This window comes from Ornithorhynchus anatinus, chromosome 8, assembly GCF_004115215.2.
Source record: "Ornithorhynchus anatinus isolate Pmale09 chromosome 8, mOrnAna1.pri.v4, whole genome shotgun sequence".
Taxonomy (NCBI): Eukaryota; Metazoa; Chordata; class Mammalia; order Monotremata; family Ornithorhynchidae; genus Ornithorhynchus; species Ornithorhynchus anatinus.
The window spans coordinates 64,715,181-64,734,689 of NC_041735.1; the positions used below are offsets into that span (position 1 = coordinate 64,715,181).

The window sequence follows — 19,509 nt, forward strand, 5'->3', positions numbered from 1 at the left end:
CTTCTAGTACTAATGCTAGTGCTTAATACAGTGACACAATAAATAAAAACCATTTATTTTATCAGTGAATATTATTGATTAATTGATTGTGTAGACTAGGAGCCTCCTGCGGGACAGAGACTGTGTCTAGCCTGATTATTCAACTCCAGCACTTAGCACCTATGTGGTGCATAGTGAGTGCTTAACAAATACCACAATTTCTGTTGTTATCATTATCACTCCACAAGCCTCTATGATGTCACAGTCTGTGGTTTGAAGCATTGCTGAGCTGATTGGACAAGGCATGCAGGCTGATTACAAAGTGAATAACTGTTTACATAAACATAGCTTGGTAATCAGCAGCAGTAGAACTGGAAGATGGTTTAGAGGAAGTGAACCATTTAAATGAGACCTTATTTAGGAATAAAGAAACAAAATAAAGAAAAAAAAAACACTTTTTTTTCCTTCCAGAACAAAGCAGTATTTTCATTTCATTTTTAATAACAAATGAACCATCTGGCAATTCATGAAACAGTTTGATTGATTTTATGCAACAGATTTGTTGTAATGAAACTGTCATTCCATTCCTGTTCCAACATCAGGTGACTCCTTTTTTGGTTTTGAGGCTGTATTCTTTTCATCTGTGACAAAGGTACTTTTGCCTGTAGGATTTATTCATTTTTTTTTTAATTGTACATTTCACAGATTTCCTCAGACTAAGAAAGATTCAGAGTTTTTATTCTTCATTTTTGAATTTTCATCTCTAGAGGCTCATTATTTCAATACGGCCCTTTGACAGACATATTTGTGTGTCTTTGGGAAAAACATTTTTTTTTCAAATATAATTCTCTTAAAGGAACAATATTCTCTCAAGGCACTGTGATAATTACCAGGGCTTCTAATGATTTCCTTTGATCCCATGGCTGTGTTGGGGGAAATAAACATTCTTTAGGAAGCTTCCATAGGCATTTTAGGAAATAATACAGTATATTGAAATTGCAAACTCTGTGGGACTGGGTTTTTGATTGTTCATTGATTATTCTGTGCTCAGTGGCTGACGTTTTAATTTCACTTAATAACAGTCATAACGGTATTTGAGTACTTTACTATGCGCCAGTCACTGCACTAAGCTCTAGGGTAGATTCAAGAAAATCAGCTTCCACATGGGGCTCACAGTCTAAGGTAGGATAAAGAACAGGTGGTGAATCCACATCTTGCAGAAGAGGGAACTGAGCCTCAGAGAAGTGAAGTGATTTGCCCAAGGTCCCACAGCAGACAAGTGGCGGAGCTGGGATTAGAACCCAGGTCTTCTGACTCCCAGGCCTATCCTCTTTCCTCTATGCCACTCTGATTGCGTGCCTATTGGCTGGTATCATTAATCTAGCATTTATGAAGCATTTATGTGCCAAGCACTTTGTTAAGCACTGCAGACAATACCTGATTATATGTTTGGACAAGTCTCTGCCCCTAGGAGACTCACAAGGTCACAGTGTTTGTCTTATTTTTCCATTCTTTCTCTGGGCAATTGTGTTCATTTCTCTATTGTATTCAAGTCCAAATCCTTTTATTTAATGGTATTTATCAAGCACTTACTATGTGCGGACACCATACTAAGCACTGGGGTGGATACAAGGTAATCAGACTGGACACGGTCCCTGCCCCTCATAGGGCTCACAGACTCAATCCCCATTTTACAGATGAGGTAGCTGAGGCCCATAGATGTGAAATGACTTGCCCAAGGTCACTCGGCGGACAAGTGGCGGAGCAGGGATTAGAACCCATGACCTTCTGACTCCCGGTCCTGGCCCTATCCGCTACACCATGTGACCTCAGGAGGTCAGCCAATCCAGACTGTTTCCATGTAGGAGAATGGCCAAACCATCCATGAAGGAAAAGGGTGACCTCATGTCCAACTGAGAGCTTTTCTACTTGAATTCAAACCCCTTTCCTGGGTTCTAATCCCTCTAGCCAAGAGCACATCGCTTCACCTCTCTGTGCCTTGGTTTCTCCACTTATAAAATGGGTGTTAATTGCCTGTTCTTCTTCCTATGTAGACTGTGAGCCCCGCGCAGGGCCGGGACTGTATCTGACCTGATTATCTCGTATCTACACCAGTGCTTAGAACTGTGGTGGTCATAGAGTAAGTGCTTAACAAATATCACAATCATTCTAATCGTTGGTATTGCCATTAATGTATAGGTTTTAATAGATATGGAAGACATCTGGCTGTGATCCTCCTTATAACATTTGCACATACTGTTAACTTCTCCAGCCCAAACAGTAACCTTTCCTCATAGGAACTATTTTACATTCCCCTAGTAATTTTTCCCTGCACTCTCTTCAGTTTCCCTTGAAACTTTTCAAACAGCATTCTCTAAAACTGGACCCGTAACTGTGAATAAGCTCTAACCAACAGAGTGTACTTTAGAAAGACAACTTCCAAAGCTATTGCCAAAGCAGGATTACACTGCTGAGTTGTAGGCAACACTTAGTTGCCATTGTTTTTACGAGATGTTCTTCCCCTCGACTCTATTTATTGCCATTGTTCTTGTCTGTCTGTCTCCCCCGATTAGACCGTAAGCCCGTCAAAACGGCAGGGACTGTCTCTATCTGTTGCTGACTTGTTCATTCCAAGTGCGTAGTACAGTGCTCTGCACATAGAAAGTGCTCAATAAATACTATTGAATGAATGAATGCTGATTCATATTCAGTCTATTTTCCTTTCACCTAGGCCCGGGTTTCCTTTCCCTATCTTGTACTTGTGTCGTTTTTCCTATCTTCTGAACCATTTATGTGCCAAATGCTGCATTAAGCACTGCAGTCAATACCCGACATTCAGTGTGGAAAAGTCTTTGTCCTGAACGGACTCACAGTATCCCAGTGTAGGTCAGGATTTTCCCAGGCTCAGTCTCTTTGAGTGCCTAGTAAAAAGGAATGATAGTGGACATCAGATGGCCTACAATCTTGCCCCAGCTCTGCCACCGGCTTTTTCTGTGACCCTGGGCAAGTTATTTACCCTCTCTCTACCTGTTTTCTCATCTCCAAATGAAGATAAAGGAGATTGTGATCTCTGTGTGGTTCAAGTACTGTGTCATTCTGATAATGGTACAGCACTAAGCTCTGAAAGAGAATATACAGGTTGGAAATGGATATGGTCGCTGTCCCTCAGGGGACTTACAGTCTAAGAGTATATTTAGGCAAAAGGGATTGGAGGCAGACACATCTGGAATGATGAAACAGGCTCTGCACTTGTCTGCTGTGTGAACTTGGGTAAATCATTTCACTTCTCTGTGCCTTGCGCGTCTTGTCATGCCATGGAGTCGTTCCCAACCCACAGTGACAACATGGACACATCTCTCCCAGAACGCCCCGCTCTCCATCTGCAATCGTTCCAGTAGTGGATCCGTAGAATTTTCTTGTTAAAATCCCGAAGTGGTTTACCACTGCTGCCTTCCACGCAGAAAACTAGAGTATACACCCTCGACTCTCTGCCATGAGGCTGCTGCCCAGCACAGGGGTGTTTTGACTTGTAGCAGATGGCGTGCCACTCGCTAGCCACTGGCCAAGCTAAGAATGGAATGGAATGGAGTCAAGGCCTCTGCTTGACTCTCCCTCCCATAGCCAAGATTGGTGGAGTACTAGAAACTCTCCAGGTGCGACCCTAGAGGGGACTGCCTCACTTACCTCATCTGTAAAATGGGGATTGACGCTATGAGTGATTTGCCCAATGTCACATGGCAGACAAGCGGCAGATCTCCCGGATTAGAAACCAGGTCCTTCTAACTCCCAGACCCAGCTCTATCTACTAGGTCATGCTGCTTCTACCTGCCCAGTTTGCCAATTAGGGCACAGAATTAAAATCGTTATCATAAGTGCACTGATTCTTTCTTCCCTTCTACTTCCACCAATAATTTAGTAGGGAAGCAGTTTTGCCTAGTGAAAAGAGTATGAACCTTGTAGTCAGAGGACCTGGTTTCTAATCCCTCCTCCGCCCCTTGTCTGCTGTGTGATCTTGGTCGAGTCACTTACCTTTTGAGTGCCTCAGTGTTCTCAAGTACAAAATGGGGATTCTCCCTCCTACTAAGGCTTTGAGTCCCATGTGTGATCTACCACAGCACTTAGTACAGTCTTTGGCACATAGTAAGTGCTTAACAAATAATACATTTATTATTATTATAGGGTGTGGGCGCAAAAAAGTTTGGGAAAATGAGCCATTATTCATTCAATAGTATTTATTGAGTGCCTATTATGTGCAGAGCACTGTACTAAGCGCTTGGAATGTACAATTCAGCAACAGCTAGAGACAATCCCTGCCTATTGACGGGCTTACAGTCTAATCGGGGGAGACAGACAAAAACAGTAGCAATAAATAGAATCAAGGGGATGTAAATCTCATTAACAAAATAAATAGGGTAATAAAAATATATACAAATGAGCAGATGAACACAGTACTGAGGGGAGGGAAAAGGAGAGGGGGAGGAGCAGAGGGAAAGGGGAGGAAAGGGGGCTTAGCTGAGGGGAGGTGTGTGGGTGGGGGTGAAACCAGAATCAAGGAGCTAGAGATACTGAAGCCCAAGAGGAAGTGAATAAGAGAAGAGGTCATCATCCCTTAGGTGGCCTAGTGGATAGAGCACAGGTTTGGGAGTCAGAAAGACCTGGGTTCTAGTCCCAGCTCTGCCACTCATCTGCTGTGTGACCTCAGGAAAGTCACTTAACTTATCTGTGTCTCAGTTACCTCATCTATAAAAGGGGATTAAGACTGTGCTCAACCCAACTTGCGTCTATCTACTACAGGGCTTAGACCAGTGCCTGGAACATAGTAAGCACTTAACAAATACCATAATTATTATGATTATGATTATTATTTTAGAGTGCAGTGTTGGACACAGGGTGAGTACCTCAATATGGAATTCTGCAAGAACACAACTCCAAAGTGTAACAGAACCTTAAGAACAACAGGGGCGGAGTGGAGAACCTGGAGCCACTCTTGACCCACCCTCACCACCGCCTCACCATGACATTGACCAAAAAGGTCAAAGATCCCCAAGATACCCAAACACCAGAGCAAATCAATAACAGAAAATATCATTCATTTCATTACTTTGACCTTGTTTAGCTCCACCTTTTTCTAGCATGGAAGCATATTCAGTAGCATGTATCCTGTTACTGATTTTAAAGGAATTGGAAGCATTTTTTCATTAGTTTAAAGAAATAGTTTTTTTTTTTTTTTCTTTTCACTCTTCCACTAATACTTAGAAGGCTGACAGTTCCTGACCTAATTATAGCTTGTGGAGTTGTTATTCTGATATCTTTTGTAACAATCTCAGGCTCAACTCATGACCTTCATAGGTCTGCTGGATTTAAATGTCAGTATAAGGAAAGTTAGGTAAACTCACCAAGTATGATAGAAATAGTTAAGCCAGTGTTTGCATTATAATATTGTCAAATTCCTGTAATAATAATTATGATTATTATAATGGCATTTGTTTAGTACTTACTATGTGCCAAACACTATTCTAAGCACTGGAATAGATACAAGGTAATCAGGTTGTCCCATGTGGGGCTCACATTCTTAATCCTCATTTTACAAAAGAGATAACTGAGTCACAGAGAAGTTAAGTAGCTTGCCCAAGGTCACACAGCAGAAAAGGGATGGAGCCAAGATTAGAATCATGTCCTCTGGCTCCCAAGCCTGTGCTCTTTTCAATAAGCCACGCTGTTACCTGTACATAGGTAATCTGGTATTGATGGGCTACATTTTCAATTAATGCTTCGTAGAATAACTAATTCATTCCATGAACACTGAATCAGTGATGTTGCCTGACTCATCTGTGTTCTTCTTCCTCAGCATAGATAAGTTAGTTCATTTTTCTTGATAGATCAAGTTGAATCAATAAGCATTCAATCATATTAACTGATTCCTTTCTGGGTGCAGAGTTCTGAGAATCAGCATTGTATAGTGAATAGATTATGGGCCTGGGAGTCAGAGGGTCATGGGTTCTAATCCCCACTCCACCCCGTGTCTGCTGTGTGACCTTGGGCAAGTCACTTCTCTACTATGGGCCTTAGTTACTTCATCTGTAAAACGAGGATTGAGACTGTGAACCCAACATGAGAAGAGACTGTGTCCAACATGATTTGCTTGTATCCATCCCAGTGTTAATACAGCTCCTGGCACATAGAAAGTGCTCAACATATGCCATTATGATTATTATTTTTATCTCGGTGCATGGGAAAGTACAATTTAACAGATTAGGTAGACCTGTTCCCTTCCTACAATGAGCTTACCATCTAAAATACTTTCTGTGTTTTGTGAGGTAATATTTTTTTTTTTTTGTGGCTGCTTTAGAGTTACCTTGCCCTCCGTGATATATGTTGTGGACCTAAAGCTAGATAAGTAAGGTAGATTGGAAGCTTCTTGAGGGCAGGGATCATGTCAGTCAATAATAATAATAATTATGGAATTTATTAAATGCTTACCATGTGCCAGGCACTGTTTTAAATGCTGGGGTGGAAACAGGCAAATCGGGTTAAAACCCCCGTCCTATATGGGGCTCACAGTTTTGCAGATGAGGTAAGTGAGGCACACAGAAGTAAGTGATTTGCCCAAGGTTGTACAGCAGATAAGTGGCAGAATGGGATTAGAACCCATGGCTGACTCCCAGGTCCGTGGTCTATCCACTATGCCATGTCGCTTCGATTGTATTGTCCACTTCCAAGCACTTAGTGTGGTATTCTGCATTCAGTAAGCACTCAATAAATACCAGAGACTGAAATGAAGTAGCACAGAGGCCAGAGACCAATAGAAACAACAGCCTTATCTTTTCTAGAGATTGGAAATTGGAAATCATGCATCCATATCCTGTTGTTAATTTTTTTTTTTTTTTTTTTGCATGATTCTCTTTAGAGCCTGAAATGATTTGCCTGGTGTTGCTTTTTTCAGAAGGACTTCATTTGTTTTCATTTGTATTTTTCAGAAATGAATTGGGAAGGAAAACCCTGCAGGTTTGTAGCTAACTCTATCTGCAGGAAGGGAAATCAGAATGAAGATTTTAATGATAGCATCCTACTGTGAAAATTATCACATTTTAATCAGTGTCACTATATAATTTGCAAACTTTGTCTATTTTGTTTTTTTTAGTTTCAGAATACTTCCTGCTTTTGTTAGCGCACACAGTTTCAATGGCCAGGAATTCCTGGATAATGCCTCAGCCATGTCAGAGAATTTTTCACAGTTAAAATGGTGGAAATATACATTGAAAAATAGGTATTGGATGCTAGTATGAAGAGTGTCAACCTGAAGCGTACAATTCATTTTCAATTAATCAATTTTATTTATTGAGAGCTTATTGTGTGCAGAACTCTGAACTAAGAATTTGGAAAAGTAAATACGACAGAGTTGGGGGATGCAACCTTAAAATTTATAAAGGGAGATATATGTTAAAATGAAATACAGATAGAGGAAATGGCAGAGTATAAAGCTATGGATATAAGTACTTATCAAATAATCAACATGCTTATTAAATATTCAATCAGTGGTATTTATTGAACACTAATATGTAGAGCACTATACTAAATGTTTGGGAGAGTACAGTACAACAGAGCTGCAGACATGTTCCCTGCCCACAAAGAGCATAAAGTCTAGAGGGGGGAGACAACATTAATAAATTTTAAAAAAATATGATTTAAAGACACGCAGATAAATGTTGTGGGGTTAAGGATGGGATGAATATCAAATGCACAAGGTTCACAGCAGCCTGGCCAAGTATATAGAACATGGGCCTGGGAATCAGAAGGACCTGGGTTTTAATTCCTGCTCTGCCACTTTTCTGCTGTGTGACCTTGGGGAAGTCACTTCTCTTCTCTGTCCCTCAGTTGCCTCATCTGTCAAATGGGGAGCCTCATGTGGGACAGGGACTGTTTCTGTCACGAGTCCCCCTGGTTTATACCAACCAGGACCTTCCTGGACCGGGGGAGCCTCGATGACAGCTAGTAGAAATCAAAACACACCTCTGATCACCGTGGTTATTGTGGAAGGTTTTTTTTTTACTTAGTTTTTACCAACTTGCAAGAGAGTGACACATATACACTCTCACTCACTCACTCCAGGGTCCAATACCGGTCTGCTGGTCAAGGAAGCCTCTTCTGCCAATGCTTCTTCTTTCTGCAGCCAAGTGCTACTGCCTTTTGCTGCTTCCGAGTGCTGCTCTGAGAGTGCTTCCTTCTTGCTTTTCCTCTGCCTGCTTCTGCTCCAGTTGCTTGCCTCTGTGTGTATCGCTTCTCTGAATTCCTATCTGCATGACCCCTCGTGATTCAAAGCAACTGACTTTTATGTGCCTCAGGTGGGGCAGGTGGGCTCTACATGGCAGTCATTGATTGGTCCAGGCCCGTTACCGAGTAGAACAAGGACAGAAAGCCCCACCTCCTTCCATGCTCCGCCCCGCAGGCCAGCAATCACCTGGCTCAGGTAGAGCCCATCAGTGCCTTCACCAGACTCTTTCTTCTTGTTGTTCATGGGATCACAAACAGTCACTAGCAAGGCAGTTTGTTGGCGGGGGGCACCACAGTTTCCAACCCAATTTCCTGTATCAATCCCAGTGCCTAGAAAAGTGTCTGGCACAAAAGTGCTTAACAAACAGCCAAGGGTGTAGGTGGGAGGGAAATGAGAGCTTAGGGATGAGATGCCATTTTAGGGAGATTTTGAAGGTGGGGAGATTGGTGACTGTCAGGTGGAGTGGGGAGTTCTAGGCCCGAGAGAGGATGAGGACCAGGGTCGGGGGCGGGATAGGGCAAGCTTGAGGCACTCTAATAATAATAATGTTGGTATTTGTTAAGCGCTTACTATGTGCAGAGCACTGTTCTAAGCACTGGGGTAGACACAGGGGAATCAGGTTGTCCCACGTGGGGCTCACAGTCTTCATCCCCATTTTACAGATGAGGGAACTGAGGCACAGAGAAGTTAAGTGACTTGCCCACAGTCACACAGCTGACAAGTGGCAGAGCTGGGAACAAGTGGCAGAGCTGGGAACAAGTGGCAGAGCTGGGACAAGTGGCAGAGCTGGGACAAGTGGCAGAGCTCTGCTTTTTGAAGTGTGCGATAGGCTAGGAAAGAGTTTAGGGAAAAATGGTTTGAGACTGTCATTTATTTAATACCAAAAATTTGGCAATAAGTAGACTTTTGGAAGAAAAAAACACTTAATGATTCATAAAATTTCAAATATAATTACATCCTTGCACTTCTTGTACTGAGAAATGTGTGAGAATATTATTTGCTCTTGTATCATTTGAGAATTAGTGGTTGTTTGGGGGTGTGAGGCAAAACCTGCAATAGGGAAGTTTTATCCCAGTAAATGGAGGTTATAGCCATGAAATGACTGTGGTTATATAGATAACAAGCTCTGAGGTCAGAAAAGGTGTGTCGTGATTATATTGTACTTACCCGAGCACTTCATTTAACCCTTGATGCTCATTCATTCATTCAGTTATATTTACTGAGCACTTATTTTGTGCAGAGCACCATTCTAAGCTCTTGGGAGAGCAAAATACAATAAACAGAGTCATTCTCTGCTCACAATGAGTTTACAGTCTAGAGGGGGAAAACAGAAATTGATATAAATGAATAAATGACAGATATGTACATAACTGTGGGGCTGGGCGCAGGAGGTAAGGAGTAAGTCAAGGCGATGCAGAAAGGAGTGGGAGGAAAGGAAGAGGGGGCTTAGTCAGGGAAAGTCTCCTGGAGAAGATGTGCCTTCAATAACTTCTTGAAGGGGGGCCAGAGTCATTGTCTCTTGGAGTTGAGGAGGTAGGGTGTTCCAGGCCAGAGGCAGGATGTGGATGAGGAGTCGGTGGCGAGATAAGAGAGATCGAAGCACAGTGAGAATTAGCATTAGAGAAACAAAGTGTGCTGGCTGGGTTGTAGCAGGAGAGTTGGGAGGAGAGGTAAGAGGGGACAAGGTGACAAGGACTGCTTTAAAACCACTGGTTAGGACTTTTCGTTTGTTACAGTATTGGATGGGCAACCGTTGGAGATTTTTGAGGAGGAAGGTAATAGGTCCTGAACGTTGTTGTAGAATGATGTTCCAGGCAGCGACGTGAAGTATGGACTGGAGAAACAGGAGGTTGGGAGATTAGCAGGGTGGCTGATACAGTAATCCAGGCAGGATCGGATGAGTGATTGTATTAATTTTGGTAGCGGTTTGGATGGCGAGGAAAGGGCAGATTTTAGCATGGTTGTGAAGGAGGGACTGATGGGAATTAGTGATGGATTGAATATGTGGGTTGAATGAGAGAGAGGAGTCAAGGGTAATGCCAAGGTTATTGGTTTCTGAGAAGGGAAAGATGGTAGTGTCATCCACAGTGATGGGAAAGTCACAGGCAGGACAGGGTTTCGGTGGGAAGATAAGGAGCTCTGTTTTGGACATGTTAAGTTTGAGGTGACAGGAGGACATCCAAGTAGAGACGTCTTGAAGGCAAAAGGGAAAAGCAAGACTGGAGAGAAAGAGAGAGAGATCAGGGCTGGAGATGGAGATTTGGGTATCATCCGCACAGAGGTGTTAGTTAAAGCCACAGGAGTGAATGAGTTCTCCAAGGGAGTGAGTGTAGATGGAGATTAGAAGGGGACCCAGAAATGAACCTCGAAGGACCCCCACATTTGTGGAAGGGATGCAGAGAAGGAGCCCACAAATGAGACTGAGAATGAATGGCCAGAGAGATTAGAGGAGAATCAGTGAACCCAAGGTTGAATAACGTTTCCAGGCGAAGGGGGGGGTCCACTGTGTTGAAGGCAGCTGAGAGGTCAAGGAGAATTAGGATGGAGTGGAGGCCGATGGATTTGGCAAGAAGGAGATCACTGGTGACCTCTGAGAGGGCTGTTTCTATGGAGTTAAGAGGATGGAAGCCAGATTGGATGGAGTCCAGGAGAGAAGTGGAAGAAAGAAACTTGAGACAGTGGACGTAGTCAACTCTCTCAACTAGTTTGGAGAGGAATGTTAGGAGGTAGATGGGCCGATAAATGGAGGGAACAGTTACTGTGCTCAGAGCACTGTACTAAGCATTTGGGAGAGTACAGTATTACAATGAACAGATACATTCCCTGCCCATAACATGCTTACAGTCTAAAGATGGGTGCTGAGAAATTGAAACTTAAGACCAAAGTTGTTATTTCAAGGAAAGAAAGGGGTGAGGTATAAAGTACATTCAGTGAGTTTGAAAAGTCTTTTCAAAGAAAACTGGGTCTGATGGGAAGCATAACAAATGTGGGGGATGGAAGGGACTCATGAGATGTTTAATCAATGAATGGCATTTATTGAATGCTTACTGTGTGCAGAAAACTGTACTGTCTTCTTAGAACAGTGCTTGACCCATAGTAGGTGCTTAACAAATGCCACAATTACTATTATTATTATTGAAAGAGTACATTACAATCCCTGCCCTCAGAGAGTTTACAGTCTAATACCCTTCTAGACTGTAAATTCATTTTGGGCAGGGAATGTATCTGTTTATTGTTACAGCATACTCTCCCAAGAGCTTAGTACAGTGCTCTGCACAGTAAGCACTCAATAAATATGATCAAATGAATGAGTAGTGGAGGAGACAGGTATGAAAATACAGTTGCAGATAAGGAAAGCAACCAAGCCTAAGCGATTCATTCAATCATATTTACTGAGCATTTACTGTGCTCAAAGCATTGTGCTAAGTGCTTGGGAGAGTGCAGTGCAGCAATAAAAAACACACATTTCCACAATGAGTTTACAGTCTAGAGAGGGGACGTATGGGGGCTTTTCTGGGGGGGTGGAGATAGTACAGACATGAATGGGAGTTGAGGTTTAGTGTATGGATGGGAAAATAGGATGGGGAGATGACAGCTGAGTCAGAGAAGGCTTTTTGGGGGAGATACGATTTAAGTAGGGCTTTGAAGATAGAAAGAGTGGAGACCTGTAAGATAGATAATGGGAAGCAGTTCCAGGCAGGAATAAGGGGGTGAGAAAGGGGTCTAACAATGAGAGAAACAAGAGCAAGGAGTAGGGTGATGTTACAGGAGCAACGTGTGTGAGCTGGTCTGTAGTGGGAGAAGAGTGATAATAGGAGGGAGAGAGCTGATTGCCTTTTTCCTTGAGGAATCCTCTTTAATTCACATTTTCCAGGTGACGTACAGTGATGCATTATCCTGGAAGACCGAACCTTTTAAGAAAACCATAATAGCTAGATGGTTCTACAGGCCTAAGCTAAAATGGGATCAGTGGGTTGACTTTCAAAATGATCCACTAACATAAATGTGATGATGATGATGATGATGATATTTTTTAAGTACTTACTATGTACCAGGCACTGTATTAAGCACTGAGGTGGATACAAGGAAATTGAGTTGGACACAGTCCCTGGCCCTTGTGGGACTCACCATCTCAATCCCCATTTAACAGATGAAGTAACTGAGGCCCAGAGAAGTAAAGTGACCTGCCCAAGGTCACACTGCAAATAAGAGGCAGAGCCGGATTAGGACCCAACACCTTCTGAATCCCAGGCCCGTACTCTATCCACTAGGCCATGTTGCTTCCCTATCTAATATGTAAACCGTGTGCTTTATCTCCAGGCCTACGGATGAATAAAAGTACCATCCCTTCTCCCCACACCTCTCCTGCCAATCTACAGTTGCCGGAAGTCATCCAGTTGAAAGACATAGTGTGCTATCTGTCTCTGCTGGAGAGGGGAAGACCTGAGGACAAGCTAGAGTGTATGGACCCTGTTGAATTTCTCCATGGAGGAGCTGGGGAAATGAGTTGGAAATTTAAGCATTCGGATTCTTTTGTTTCCAAGCAGAGTTTCCCATAGCCTGGGGGGGCGCTACCCAGGGAATCGATCTTTTTTCTTGGAACTCAGATATGCCTCTGAGGAAACGACCCTCCCGGTTGTCCAATCGCACCCACCGTGGGAAAATCTAGTGGGAACCTTGCCAGGCAGACCCGTCAATCAATCGGTGGTCAATCAGTGATATTTGTCAAGTACTGTGTGCAGAGCACTGCACTAAGTGCTTGGGAGAGAGTACACAACAACAGAGTAAACACGATCCCTGCCCACCAGGAGCTTACAGTCTAGCGAGGAGCTGGGTGATTTGCAAAAGCAATGTATTCTAGGTAACCAGGAGGCTGCTGATTGCTTCTCACCTTGACCAGTGATTTCCCAACACCACCAAAGGCCTAACTAGAATGTCCTCCTCCAAACCAATGCTCTTGGAAGGACTAAGGGCCCCTCTCTCCTTCCATAAAGTGAGGAGCTTGCCATTCAAATGCTCGTTATTGGATTGGGAAATCCGGGCCAATCTTAGCTATAACCATTCCCTCCCCACACACACATACACAAAATCCACTAACAAAAAGATTATGTGAAAGCTTGAGATTTTCTAGCATATAGCTGACTTTTCAAGGAACACTGACTCGGTGTTACTCAAAGTTGAATTTAAATATTCTGAAGCAAAAGTATAGTGAATGGTTTCCCTCTAGTGGAAAATCGGAAATACTGTAAATCAAAACCTTTTCTCTTTTAGCAGATTTGTATTACGGTATTTCCTAATCAACTGCATTTATTCAGAGCTTACTATGTGCAGAGCACTGTGCTAAGAGCTTGGGAGAAGACAATAACAACAGATTTAAATGACACGTTCCCTGCCCATAACAAGCTTGCAGTCTGCTGGGGGAGACAGATATTCGTAAGAATATTGTAACGTGCTTACTGTGCGTCAAACACTATTCCGGAAACTCATAGGCACTCAATAAATGACACTGATTGATTCCTGTACTAAGCGCCCGGAAAAGAAATACACAAATTGAGGTATGGACATGGTCCTCATTCCCCAAAGGGGCCTCAATCTGAGAATAGGGGTGGGGAGATGGTTGGTGATAAGCACATGAAGAAAGATAAATATATATTTCTTATTCTTCATATAAGAATGACAATAAATGGGGCACAACAGAGCCTGTTGCGATGTGCTTGCTAAATGAGGATTTTCGATGTAGATTTTCAACTGGAAGGAAATCTGAACATTTCTGACTGAAACGTGGCATGCCCTCTCATTTTTCTACCCTAATCTTCTCGTGCAACCTCTTTTCCCTTGTAGTTATGTTCCGCCTGTACGACACGGATGGAAACGGCTTCTTGGACAGCTCGGTAATTTTCTTCTTTCACGGTTTCAGGATCCTCTATGAAAAATTCCAAACAGACATTTTTTTTAAAAGCGGTATTAATTAGTATCATTCAATTAGTCAGGGATGGAGAGTATAGAAAATCAGGTGTGTGGAGTTTAGAGCTAATGTGCTCCACCAAAAACTCAGTGGCTATTCGTGGGTGATTACAATAGTGTTATTCCACTTAGGGTTAATTTATAGGCCATATCAGATCTGTGGCTTAATTGACAACAGATAAGCAGTTTTACCTAATCAGAACTAAGTTTAAATGATCATCATAGAGTATGAAGGCAGCACTGAGATATCTTTGCCTTTTTCCGACTCTCTCTAGGAGCTGGAAAATATCATCAGTCAGATGATGCACGTTGCAGAATACTTAGAATGGGATGTCACTGAGCTCAGTCCGGTAAGCATTCAAAAACCAGCTGCTGAAGGAGCTATCTCTCTCCATTTAAACAGGAATATGCCAGAGGGCTTGAGATCTTCTTGGAAACAAATCAATAGAATACAGTGAGTGTTTACTCTGTGTAGTCAGTCGATCGTATCTATTGAACACATTCTGAACAGAAAACTATTCTAAGGGCTTGGGACAGTGCAAAATAACAATATAATAGCCACATTCCCTGCACTGTTCTAAGCACTTGGGAGAGGACACTAACTCACAGGCACAATCCTTGTCCTCAAGGAGTTTATAATCCGGAGGTGCGAGTATTGAGTTGTGATGAGGAGCGAGGCATTGAAAACTATTAGGTTCAAAATGAAGAAAGCTGCATTTCTGTGAGTTTAAATTGTAAGAATGGCTCTGTAAGCACAAACTGCTCAAAAATTTCATTTTGTTTAGCTCTTCCACACGAAGAGGTGACTGACCTCTGTTCTAAGTGATTTTGTTTGGGCTTTAATGATAATGATAATAATTGGTGTGTTTGTTAAGTGCCAGGCACTCTACAAAGTGTTGGGGTGAATACAAGCACATCAGGTTGGACACAATCCCTGTTCCACATGGAGCTCACGGTCTTAATCCCCATTTTACAGACGAGGTAACAGAGGCACAGAGACATCAAGTGGCTTTCCCAAGGTCCCCCAGGAGATGTGGCAGAAATAGGATTAGAACCCAAATCCTTATGACTCCGAGGCCCAGGCTCTATCCACTAGGACACACTTGACCCGCTTTGTTATACGGCCTTGCCCTCTCTAGGCCACATTTGGTGTCTCTAATCAGGATGAGGGCGGTAACCCTCCCATTCTAGAGGGGTCGGCAATTGAATCTGGGTGATCTCTCAGAGAAAAGAGAGATTAAGTAGATGGGTCTCACTTGACAATAGATGGAGAGATCACATCGTGTCACAGTGGAAATTGGCTGTTAGCTTCCCCTTTTCCCTCTGTTCCCTCTGCTCCTTCTCTGCTCCCCCTTCACCTCCCCTCAGCTAAGCCCCCTTTCCCCCCCTTCCCTCTGCTCCTCCTCTCCCTTCCCCTCCCCTCAGCGCTGTGCTCATTTGTATAGATTTTTATTACCCTATTTATTTTGTTAATGAGGTGTACATCCCTTTGATTCTATTTATGCCCGTCAATGGGCAGGGATTGTCTCTATCTGTTGCCGAATTGTACATTCCAAGCGCTTAGTACAGTGGTCTGTACATAGTAAGTACGCAATAAATATGCATGAATGAATGAATGAATGAATGAACAGCACCCAGATGCTCTTCAGTGGATTTTTCAAGCTGGAGGTAAGTAGACTAAGAGCAAATTCATAAATGTCAACAGTTCCCTAAAGAGTTTTCCATGAGGACAACACTAACAAGAGCTTCTCCTCGATCACAGATGTCTGAGCAAGAAAAATACTGGCTTGAATCAAAGCAGGAAAGAGTTTAGTTGGGAGAACTTATCTGACAGAATTTTGTTAATGAGATGTACATCGCCTTGAGTCCATTTATTTGCTATTTTTTTAATGAGATGTTCATCCCCTTGATTCTATTTATTGCTATTGTTCTTGTCTGTCATCTCCCCTGATTAGCCTGTAAGCCCATCAAAGGGCAGGGACTGTCTCTATCTGTTACCGATTTGTACATTCCAAGCACTTAGTACAGTGCTCTGCACATAATAAGCGCTCAATAAATACTATTGAATGAATGAATGAATGAATACTAGGACAGGCTTCCAGGGGAGGTTAGGAAAGCAGTGTGGCCTAGTGGATAGAGCAGGGACTTGAGAGTCAGAAGGGTCTGGGTGCTAATACTGGCTACACTGTTTTTTTCTTCTTTTTAGGGTATTTGTCAAGTGCTTACTATGTGCCAGGTGCTGTACTAAGCACTGGGGTAGAAAGAGGCTAATTAGGCCGGATGCAGTCCATGTTCCTCATGGGGCTCACATTCTCAGTCTCCATTTTTCAGATGAGGTAACTGAGGAACAGAAAAGTTATGAGTGACCGAACAACCACTTTGAGGAACCCCTCGGATAAGGCGGAAAACGAAGGTTGGGTGTTCTAATTTGCTTGGATCGGAAAGTCGATCTTCTCTTACACTTCAGACCCACCAAGTGTTTCCTACAAAGTGGAGCATTTGTAAAAGGGGAAAAAAAAAGCAGTAGGGTGTCTTGTACTCGATCCAGACAAGCAAAAGGAGATGTTTCCCAATGTTGAGAGACAACAGAGTGTGGGATGGTAATGAGCATTTTCTCAGGGAGCCTTAATTACAGTGACGTGACCATGGTCCCTCAGCAGAACAGTGGCAGGGTCAGGATTATAACCCAGGCAGGTCCTCTGACTCCCACGTGTCTGCTCTGTGACCTTGGGCAAGTCACTTAACTTCTTTTCACCTCAGCCATCCTGGCTCAGTAGAAAAAGCACGGCTTTGGAGTCAGAGCTCATGGGTTCGAATCCCGGCTCTGCCACTTGTCAGCTGTGTGACTGTGGGCAAGCCACTTAACTTCTCTGTGCCTCAGTTACCTCCTCTGTAAAATGGGGATTAAGACTGGGACCCCCACGTGGGACAACCTGATTCTCCTGTGTCTACCCCAGCACTTAGAACAGTGCTCTGCACAGAGTAAGCGCTTAACAAATACCAACATTATTATTATTATTATTATTATCCGTTAAAGATCTCCTTCATGCCACCTCCAACGGCCTCTACTCCATCGCAGTCCCCTTCGACCTCTCAGCTGCCTTTGACACTGTCGACCACCCCCTTCTCCTGGCTTAACTGACAATGTCCTTTATTTGTTCTCCTACCTCTCTGACTGCTCATTCTCAGTCTCTTTCATGGGCTTCTCCTCTCCCTCCCACTGTAAGCTATAAAGTCGTTGTGGGCAGGGAACGTGTCTGTTTAGTGTTATATTGTTCTCTCCCAAGGGCTTAGTACAGAGGTCTGCTCACAGTCGGTAAGCGCTCAGAAAGTACGATAGAACGAATGATTATATCTAATTATATCTCATGGGAGGGCAGAGATCACACAAACTACCATTTGATTGGGGGCACAAATAGAGTTCTCTTCGCCCATCGCTGCTCTTTGCCTCCCAGTTTAAAGAACCATATGGCGAGCGAGAGCAAAATAGATCTCCCAGCTGCTCCAACCCCCTGGAGTGGTTTCACCCCTTCTTTAATCTGGAGAATAAGGGGAACACAGATTAGAGGGAGGAAGAGAGGTTAACCACACAAAATACTTTCTCTGAAACACTCCCATCTGAAAAAGATGATTGAGGCCAGTCTGGGACTGTTGATATGTAAACTACTCTTAAGTAGTGAATAGTGTAAATTAGTGGCATTTGTTATGTGCTTACTATGTGCCCTATATTAGAATAATAATAATGTTGATATCTGTTAAGCGCTTGCTATGTGCAGAGCATGTTCTAAGCACTGGGGTAGATACAGGGTCTTCAGGTTGTCCCACGTGAGGGTCACAGTTAATCCCCGTATTTCAGATGAGGTAACTGAGGCACAGAGAAGTTAAGTGACTTGCCCATAGTCACACAGCTGACAAGTGGCAGAGCTGGGATTCGAACCCATGTCCTCTGATTTTTTTCCACTGAGCCACACTGCTTCTCTAATCATATACATTAGTATGCATTATACTAATCAATCAATCCATCGTATTTATTGGGTTCTGACTATGTGCAGAGAATTGAACTCAGAGCTACTTGTTTTATTTTGTTGTCTATCTCCCCTTTCTAGACTGTGAATCCGTTGTTGGTTAGGGATTGTCTCTACCTGTTGCTGAACTGTACTTTCCAAGCATTTAGTACAGTGCTTTGCACACAGTAAGCGCTCAATAAATATGATTGAATGAACAGTATAACAGAGTTGGTAGACATGTTCCCTGCTTGGAATGAGTTTATAGTCTGGAGTGTTAAGCCCTGGGGATGATATAATATAACCAAGTCCCACGTGGGACTCATAGTCTGAGCAGAAAAGAAAACAGGCATTCAGTTCCCATTTTCCAGATGCAGAAACTGAGGCACAGAGAAGTTAAATGACTTACCCAAGGTCAGGTACGTGGCAGAGCTGGGATTAGAACCTCTGACTCCCAGGCTCGTGCTCTTCTCATTAGGCAAACCTGTTAATCTCATTACCTTAATGCTCAGTGTTTTGGCTTCATTTGTTTATGCATTTATTTTTGCTTTTTTGATTGCCTGATCTGGGTTAGAGAAGCAGTCTGGCTTAGTGGGGAGAACATAGGTAGTCAGAAGCCCCGACTTCTAATCCTGGTTCTATCACTTACCTGCTGTGTGATTCTAGGCAAGTCACTTCACCTCTCTGGGCTGCAGTTCCCTTAGCTGTAAATTGGGGACTGAATATCTATTCTCCCTCCTACTCAAACTGTGAACCTCAAGTGGGACAGGGATCGTGTCTAAAATGATCATTGCGTATCTACCCAGTCCTTAGTATAGTGTTTGTCATATAGTCAGTGCTTAATGAATATCACAATTTTTATTCTTTTTTCAACACTCCATTTTGCTGTGCCTGTGCAGATACAACCTTGCTGTGAATCACTTGTAGCTTGTTTCCCTTGCCTTTTCTTCCCAGATACTGCATGAAATGATGGAAGAGATTGACTATGATCACGATGGCACCGTCTCTCTGGAAGAATGGATCCAGGGAGGAATGACCACAATTCCCCTTCTCGTTCTCCTGGGTTTAGAGAACGTAAGTATCTTGTCTTGGGATTTCCAAATGTTGCACAGTTGAGTCAAAATGGTCTGAGGTATTTAGACTGAGGTCATCCTAGTGACTATAATAATGTTGGTATTTGTTAAGCGCTTCCTTTGTGCAGAGCACTGTTCTAAGCCCTGGGGTAGATACAGGGTAATCAGGTTGTCCCACATGAGGCTCACAGTTAGTCCCCATTTTACGGATGAGGTA

General features: G+C 43.1%; 1 protein-coding gene across 6 annotated transcripts in view; it reads left to right on the forward strand.

Annotated features, from left to right (window-relative positions):
- DGKB (diacylglycerol kinase beta) overlaps positions 1 to 19,509 on the forward strand; it is a 609,664-nt gene that overhangs the window by 132,708 nt on the left and 457,447 nt on the right. For all 6 annotated transcript variants that reach the window (XM_039912948.1, XM_029070029.2, XM_029070032.2 and 3 more), the window contains 4 exons: positions 12,572 to 12,712; positions 14,093 to 14,142; positions 14,491 to 14,565; positions 19,174 to 19,293. In XM_039912948.1, the coding sequence (XP_039768882.1) occupies positions 12,572 to 12,712; positions 14,093 to 14,142; positions 14,491 to 14,565; positions 19,174 to 19,293 (386 nt within the window). The remainder of the gene's footprint in view (positions 1 to 12,571; positions 12,713 to 14,092; positions 14,143 to 14,490; positions 14,566 to 19,173; positions 19,294 to 19,509) is intronic.